This window comes from Epinephelus moara, chromosome 1 (assembly GCF_006386435.1).
Source record: "Epinephelus moara isolate mb chromosome 1, YSFRI_EMoa_1.0, whole genome shotgun sequence".
Taxonomy (NCBI): Eukaryota; Metazoa; Chordata; class Actinopteri; order Perciformes; family Serranidae; genus Epinephelus; species Epinephelus moara.
This window is the reverse complement of record NC_065506.1, coordinates 46814291-46823307: the sequence shown is the minus strand read 5'-3', so window position 1 is coordinate 46823307 and position 9017 is coordinate 46814291. Positions and strand designations below refer to the sequence as shown.

The 9017-nt window shown below is 43.2% G+C and overlaps 1 protein-coding gene and 1 non-coding gene across 2 annotated transcripts in view; both read left to right on the top strand.

Annotated features, from left to right (window-relative positions):
- Nucleotides 1-9017, top strand: part of chsy1 (chondroitin sulfate synthase 1) — an 85351-nt gene that overhangs the window by 6964 nt on the left and 69370 nt on the right. Inside the window, exon 2 of the mRNA XM_050052548.1 lies at nucleotides 3149-3644. Within this exon, the coding sequence (XP_049908505.1) occupies nucleotides 3149-3644 (496 nt within the window). The remainder of the gene's footprint in view (nucleotides 1-3148; nucleotides 3645-9017) is intronic.
- LOC126396603 (U1 spliceosomal RNA) lies at nucleotides 8633-8799 on the top strand. The gene has a single exon (XR_007570579.1). It is a non-coding gene; the product is annotated as a U1 spliceosomal RNA (small nuclear RNA).

Sequence of the window (9017 nt, the reverse complement as noted above, 5' to 3'; positions counted from 1 at the left end):
TGCAGTTCACAAGTGTACACTGTGACCTGTAAATTTTGGCTTGTAATTTAAGCTTTTCATCGACCTTCTCAACAATAAAATGATGAATATATCCCTCCAATGCGTAGTTTAGGCCCTTTTGGTTACTTCTCAATGATATCTGATCGTTATGTCCCCAAAAATCATCAATTGCCTCCTGCGAAATGCCGTGTGCTGTAACACCTGCCATAGCGCCAGTCACTGAATGTTGATATTTTATCCGAGTGGAGGGGGGCGTGGCTTAGCCATGGGTCAATTGCCCGTCTCCAAAATGTTCGTAAGCATGGGTCAAAGTTTCTCACATCAAGTCTGTTTTTATAGATCACAACTTTTGACTGGATAGTGGCGTTCGCCTCTTTCGGGCCTTGTTTTTTGCATGCATAATGTTTATAAAGGAGACTCTAGGTGATTTAAACTGGAAGAAACCCTGAATCAAACAGTATCATGTTGAAAAATCAGTGTTTTCCGATGCTGCTTGTCGTGGAGGGGACGCTAACTACGCAGGCAGATGCGAAAATTCGAATGGGCCTACCTAGAGCCAGTGTTTGGTTTATCTGTTCTGAGCTACTGTAGAAACACTGGCAAACTCCATGTGCGAGGACCGGCTCCTCGTGTAGATACAAACAGCTCATTTGAAGGTAACGAAAACACAATGATTCTTATTTTCAGGTGATTATACATTCAAGACAACACACTAATTATTGTATTCCATTTCTGCCAGTCTATCCCCCTAAATCCTACACACTGGACCTAAACCTAGTTTTTCTTTTACTTCCATTTCAGATGCCTAACACCTGGAGTAAATGCTTATTTTAGGCTTTAATGGAATTACCATCTGGGCTGAGAGGAAATATAGCACTGTTTCTCCATGGCAGACATGCCTGCAATATTTGTGGTAATTGCAAATGCACCGAATGAGAGCGGTTCTCTGTGATCCTTCTCTGGTGACTAATGCTCTTATTTTTCATACATGAAAGATCCTTCCTGGTTTTAGTTGTACTTCAGTAGAGGAACAGTTTCAGTGGCGTTCGCATGTTAAAGGACAGCGTCACCATTCCTCAACCCACACTCAAAATATCTCCTATAGTTTACAGTCATGCTTAGAAAAGCCTGACTCATAACTTTGTCTGTCCTGCAGCATGTCTTTGTGCTCACACACAGTCCAACAGAAATCATTTAGGACTTTTAAAAACCATGGTAATGATTTGACTGCACTGTGAGCTTCCTTTCTTTGCAAACAAGTTTATTCAAGGTTAATCCCAGTGGACTGTGTTTAGCCCCATGACTCAGACTTATGGAACAAGACACAAGCTGTTAGTTTCTACTGAATTTGTTATCTTTTCTCTGGCTGACAAACAAACCAAAAAGAAGCATCTCCCATTTCTATTTCGAGAGTTTGACTCGCTGAGAAGTTTGGTGTAGCTACTGTCTGTTGTTTCCTGTGATGTATTAAGGAAGCTAATTTTCTACGAAAGGAAAATGCACCATTGCTTTGCATTACATTCTCTCATCCCCGCCTGTTTAAGCTGTGGCTGTGGCTTTTAGTAGCATGTGATCCCATTTATGCAGAAATGAAATTTTTTTCAGATGGAGCTCCCTGAAGTGAAATCTTATCCAATGGGGGTCCACAATAAGGCTGTACATTGAAAGAATACTTAACCCACAAAATAACCATTTTATATTAATAAGTCGCACTGTTTTGCATTAAATTTGTTGTTTTCTTCTTGTTTGCCTTTACCATGAACGAAGAATCCAAAAAAGATAAACCTTTTCATGAATTGATGTCACATGGCAACACAACAGAAGTATAAAACACTTCCGCATGCAAATGAGCTCTGTTTGAGTTCAAATGTGTTTGTCTGGGTACTGGATAAAAGAGACTTGGATTACCCTGCACGAGTTGTGTGAGTGGTTTTGCTGTTTTAAAACTTGGTCCCCATTTACTTCAATTCATGAAGAATGTTGGCCTTTTTTGGATTCTTCATTCATCATGGAGGCATGTGAGAAAAACAAAGTTTTCTTCACGAATTCAAGGTAACATGTGATGAGAAATTGACAAATACAAATGATCAGTGTGGGGGTGAAGTATTCCTTTCAGGCTTGTCCGCTTGTCTGGGACAAGTGGATATTTGTAGGGCAAGTGAAAGAGAATGACTTTAGTTGTTCTTTTATCTCAGACATGTTAGGATGTTACATACCTTGACATGTTTCAGCGGAAACTTCCGCCTTCCTCAGAAGTGTCACTTCGTGGTGGTTGTGACGTGAAGTGACACTTCTGAGGAAGGCAGAAGTTTCCGCTGAAACATGTCAAGGTATGTATCATCGTAACATGGCTGAGATAAAAGAACAACTAAAGTCATTATCAGGAACTAAAGACATAATGAACACCATTGAACTAAGTGAAAGAGAAATTTACTTGCCGCACCGGACAAGTTAAAGTCATCAAGCAACAACAACAAAAAAACAATGACACTCACAGTCTGTGCCGCTCATTTGTCTGGTATTAACTTAAATAATACATTTAGAATACTGATTGAAACAAATGCATTTTTCCCCACGATACGTCCAACTGGGGTGGCAGTAGTTCAGCCCATGGAGATTTGGCTTGGGAACCAGAGGGTCGGCAGTTCAAGTCCCTGTACGGACTAAGTATGGAGTGTGTACTGGCAGCTAGAGAGGTGCCAGTTAACCTCCTGGGCACTGCTGAGGTGTCCTTGAGCACCAAACCCCTCAACTGCTCCAGGGATGCCATTCATGGCTGAGTGACCCCCCTTGTTGCATGTGTGTGCAGGCGACTTGCCTAAAAAAATTGTGTAGATTGAGACATAATAGAATAATTAAAGAAATAATAAAGTAACTGAGAATGTCCTGATTGACCAAGTATTCCGTGGATTGTCTCAAGGTCCGCTGCACTTAATCCAATCCCTGTGCTTTCCAGATGTTGATGAGAGTATTTTTGTCATAGGCCACACATGTTTTGTTAAAATTAATGAGAGGTGCATTTGGATGCATTGCTTTCACTGTATTAAATGATTTCCTGTCATTGGGGGTTGTTACATGTGACAGATAATCCAACATGTTTGTTGTCTACCTTTTATCTGACTCCATCTGTTTCTGTATGTGTTTACAGGACGTGGGCACAGACGATTCCAGGTCGCGTTGAATTCTTCTCCAGCGAGGGCTCGGACACCTCCATACCCATCCCCATAGTGGCTCTGAGGAACGTGGATGACTCGTACCCACCGCAGAAGAAGTCCTTCATGATGCTGAAGTACATGCACGACCATTACCTGGACAAGTACGAGTGGTTCATGAGGGCCGATGACGACGTCTATATCAAGAGTGAGAAGCTAGAGGGCTTCCTGCGAAGCCTCAACAGCAGCGAGGCCATCTTCCTGGGCCAGACAGGCATGGGGGCCCGGGACGAGCTGGGGAAACTGGCCCTGGAGCCCGGGGAGAACTTCTGCATGGGGGGGCCAGGGGTCATCATGAGCCGCGAGGTCCTCAAGAGGATGGTGCCCCACATCCGAGAGTGTCTCCAGGAGATGTACACCACCCATGAGGACGTGGAGGTGGGCCGGTGTGTCAGGAGGTTCGCGGGAGTCCAGTGTGTGTGGTCATATGAGGTAAGATGGCTTCATTTTGTTTTCATATCGAATTTTTTGTGTTCTAAACAGACACAGAACTCATCTAGACTCGACGCTTAGGGATGCTTATATTGAAAAATCTGGTGTATTGGGTTGTAAACTGTCTACACCAGAGGTTCTTCAGACTGTGAGATGAAGGCACAGGAGAGTCGAAGGAAGCCAAATAGAATTTTAATAAAGGAATTCAGATTCTGGTGAGCTCATTTATGGCATCATGCCATCTATTCATGACTTTTTCTGTGCATTTTTCTCAGCATGAAAATGATGAAATGCTTCGCTGCTGTTTCATACCAGTATTCACTTCGATAACTAGTGAACGTCAATACTAAGCTAGTTATTGTTGCTTCATAACAGCTGGTGCTGGGATGTATATGGGGAGGGGATTCTGATGCCATGGTGGCCTCTTTATCCCTCCATGATTCCAGTTTATCACAACTTGAGTTTTGTACTTCAGTGGCGCAGATCTGTAGCATAACTGATGCTGCTGCTTGTTAGAAATTCAGCCTTTTATGCAGCTGAGATTAGGTGTACTTCAGTAAACACCTGGGGCATGTGAAACCATGCTGATAGAGAATTTCATCAAAGTAAAGCAGTACAGATAGTGTAGGCGATAACTGCATACTTTCTGGTCACAGCCTCATTCTGTGCTGGGGACCTAAAGATGCTTCAGGTTAATGCAGACGACACTGTAACTGCCTCATGACACCCCCAAGTCTCTGCTGCTGCTGGCTACATGCTGCATCACAGCTCATTATACAGGAATCTAATGCAGTGTAATTCGACACCAGCACACAGCCCCACACTTGAAAGTGACAAAAGAGTTGAATCAACGTCATTTTGACAAAGTGTCAACAAACCTGAACATTAGAGGCTTCAGAGCAGGATGATTTACTGCAGGACTGTTGTAGGAATGTATGACACTGTGAAGGTGTGCAGATGGTGATGAAATGGTAACTACAGTGAATCATGAAGGATGTGGTATGTGGCTGTTAAAGCTCAGGGAGTGTGGAGCGCTGCTGGAGGAGAATAGTTGTGTTATAGCTTTTGTTAAAGATGCTTTGATGGCTCGCTCACTTATCTATAACAGAATGGCATTTTGAATGGAAATGTCTCTCCCATAGAAATAAAATGAGAGTATAGCAGACATTTCCATTCAAATTAACATAGCATTTACCATTGGTGGTGTTTTATGATGGAGGGTTTTTTTTGTTCTTGTCGGGATTCACTAAAATGTGTTTTACAGCAAGTTAATAAGGCAGTTAAGCTAATGTCAGTCTAGGTTCTACTCATTTAATTTCTACGGTCTCTCTTGTACATTTCTATAAATGCAGAATTCGATTCTTCCTGTCACACTGGAGCCCTGAGAAGATCTTTGGACACACGTAAAGCCTGATTTATAGTCCTGCGGCGTACCTATGCGTTGCCGTGATGCCGTCGTGAACCCTTCGAACTTCTCTGTCACTCCATTTTGTCGCGGTGCAATTCACAGCCAGAGCGGTAGGGGACTGCGTTCCTTTCCTGAATGGTTATCGTCGTCTCTAGTTGATTCTTTGTTTAGCTTCCGGCTTTTCCGGTCACGGTGAATCTTGCTGGAGTTGAAGTTGTTGGATGTCGAAGAAAGTATGTTAATACTGCAACATCTACATCGCAACAGAAGATGTTTAAAGATGGCGGGGATGGCGCAATCTGGAAATATGGAACCGGAAATGCGTTGCTACCAAGCAAACCAATCACAGCCCTCTCGGTCTGCGCTGGGTCTGCGTCGCCTCGACGTGTCGTTACATTTTTTGGGAGGTGCACACCAGGCTACGCCGCGGGCTACGGCGAGCCTCCTGCGTAGCCACGTACCCTACGACGTAGGTACGTCGTTGATTTAACGCAGGACCATAAATCAGGCTTAAAGAGACACTGTACAGGCCTTATGTTATTTATGCCGCCGCGCTGGCAATAGCTGTGGTCGCATTCTTGTGAATGTGATCTCTCAAGAAAGCCTTGAGGGAACTCTTTCAAATGTGGTACAAACGTCCACTAAGACTCAAATATGAACTGATTAGAATTTGGTGGTCAGAGGTCAAAGGTTAAGGTCACTGTGACCTCTCAAAACATGTCTTTGGCCAAAACTCAGGAATTCATACTAATTATGGCAAATTTCACCCTAATGTCTCATGGGATACACTGATGAGGTGATGAAATTTCATATCTAAACAGTTAAAGGTCAGCTTCACTGTGACATCATAATGTTCTGTATAACATTGTTCTGGTCATTATTCAACATCATATCTCAGCAACAGAGGGGGAGACATTTGTTCCGATGCTGAATTGGTGACTCTAATCTCGGGTGTCCACTTGGAAGCTGTGCTGATTGTTCACATCTTCTGTGCTGCTGGGTTGAAGAAGTGTGAGAAGCATCCATGTTTTAGAATATACAGCTTCTTTGCAGCAACATCCATATTTGAAGAATCGTCAGCTGGCTGGACAGACATGGATGTAAACTGTAATTTAAGTGGTTCGCGGAGGCCGACAACCGCAAGGTGGTAATTCTAGGTTATTCTTAATTGCAGACTTAATGTTTGTGCCTTGTGTTTGTTAGCTTTGTTGTATCCAGTATAGTCGTCATGGACTATGTAGAAAGAACATTATTCTCAAGCAGAGAGAAGAGATGCTCTGAGTGACTGCAGTCCCTTGGCAGGTTGACTCAACGTATGTGTATGTGCTTTACTAAGAACCCGCTTATGTCATGTATGAGTTCAGTGAGGTTACAGAAGTCAGTGAAGGACAATAAGGCAGCTCCAGGAGATTTTCTTTTAACTGTGGTGTACCGATCTGCCTTTTGATTTTCTTCAAAGCTGCAGTGAGAACTGGGCCTTCCATACATTTGGCTGCTAACATGCAAGGCTGAGCGCTCAGCCCCTCTGGAGCCATCATTTTGAGTGCAGCAAATTGTACGTTGCAGCTTGGTAAAAGTGTCTCGTTGAGTTTTAACTGTTGTTTCCCTGCCGGGTAGATTTGTGTGTTTTTGAGAGGAAGAGGAGAGCGAAGGCTGCTTGCTTTGAGCTCTGTGGAAGCAAATTATGATCATCATAAGGTCGCAGTGATCCCTGTTTCTGTGTGTTGGTCCTGACCTCTGGGCTGACTTTTGACCTGAGTGGGTTTCCAGAATAGCATTCCATTGGCTGGTACGCTGTGTCTTGCCTGCACTGTTGTGTGATGTTTACACAAGCTTTTTTGTGTGTTGTTTAGATAGTGGGTCACAGGTATGTAATGTTTTAAGTGGTTTGTTTGCTCACACATCAATCACTTAAGCACACAATGCTGAGACACACAATCACAGATGTTCAAAGTCAAGGGTGGAAAAACCTGAAACCCGAAGAAGAAGCGGTCCACTGCTTCCTCCTCACCGTGAGCTCAAACTACATTTCACCTCTGTTATTGAGCAGGCGGCTCAACTGGTTGCTCTGTGCCTGCTGGATTGTATGGCATTTAGTCATTGTTGAGACTTGTGAGAGTGTTGTCATTGTGAGAAAACATAATAAGACAACGCCGCTAACCAAATCAGCCCCCTGCAGCAGCCCCATGTTGGGACAGAGCTATGAAAGAAATGCCACGGCGTCGTCATCAGAGGAGAGTGCGTTCACTCCTACGAGCCTGTTCTCTGACATGTCTCGACACAGCTGTGCCAAAGACCTGTTGCTCATATGACCACTGTTCACATGAAGCAGAGCCCTTTGAAACCAATGGAATGAATGAAGTGACTGTGTGAGATCACACGAGATCTGAGCTGTAAACGATAAAAGGCTTCCTCGTCATGTGCTCAGCTTGTGTCTGGAGGAAATAGAGAAGTGAAGCACAATTCAGGTTTTATGTCCTTTAAATCAGACGTCAAGGTAAAACTCTTAAAGCATGTAGCTGTAGTAGTGAGTAAACAATATGTAGTACAAGTGATTTCACAAATTGACAGATTATCTATACAAACATAAAGATGAGCAACATTTGGGGCAACCCAAAGTTTACAGCTGAATTGAAATAAAGTTTTTCCTACATAGAGCTAAATGTGGTGCAGAACCACAGTTCGACCACTCCCATCACATTATCACAAATATAAATCATTTTTGAAATGTCAGATTGGCTCATGAAGTTGAGTAACAGGCCTGCTATCACAGATATTGATGAAGAGTAGATTGAGACTCAATTTACATTTGGCCTCATTCACCAACTGTTCTTCTTAAAATTTCCTGTGCAGTTTTCAGAAAGGTTTGCACATTCACCAATGTTTTGTTGGGTAAGAACAGAATCTGCACATACTTGGGAGCACTGTTACACACATTTATGCTAACATGTTTGAGCAGAATAATTCTACAGTTGTATGATATTTTAGGATTTATACAACAATAATATTTGTTATAGTTATTTGGGTTATTTTACAAAAAGCATTACGGTTTTTTGAAATAAACTCTACGCTAACACTTCAATTTACTTAAGTTATGTTAATGGAAACAATCCAATCCAATAATTGTTGACAGATCTCGCTAGAAAATATCACTGGCAGTGCGGGTGGGCAGGACAAAAAGTGATGAAGCAGCGTTCTCAGTAAGTTATTAATAAGTTACAGAAACATTGCGTGAGTCCACCTTCATCTTCTCTACCTCTTTCTGTGTCTCTCTTAAATCACACGACACCATTGGGAGCACCGTGACGCTCGTAGCTGTCCACAGTGTGCTAATATAATGCATTTTGTTGTTTTATTTCCATTCCTTACGCTACTAAATATGGCAGCTCATGTAGCGTTCACTTTCTGCAGAAGTGCCGCTACTTCAGAACAGAAGGTGATGTCTGATGTTTGGCATCAGATGCTCCACCCTCTTCTGACTTTCGGTTGGGCGTTCTTGACTCAATTCTCACAACTTTTCCTCTTCTCTGCGTGTTCACACAGCCGTGCAGTCTCATGTCCTTATATGGGAATTTGTAGGGTGTTTACCGGAGCTAAGGGGAGATACCATGATCGAGAAGGTGGTTCACCCTGGGCGAGGCTCAGCCGTTGCTCTCCGGTTGTCCTAACCCCAGCGAATTACCCAATGTGGGAATCACGACTGCATAATTTCTGGTTGTGGGGCATCCGCACTCTGGTGGGGTTGGGAACCTGAGGGTCACCAGTTCAAGTTCCTGTCTGGACCAAATGTAAGGGCTGCATCCCATCAGTCAAATGAAGCAGTTTAAACCTGAAATCTGACCTGTAGCTCACATTACAACATTCCATGGTGCTTTTAACCGCTGACTCACGAAAATGCTCCAGCAAGACACTGGCGCAGACCTCAGCATGTGATTTTTATGCTCAACATGTTCCCCGTTGCATTA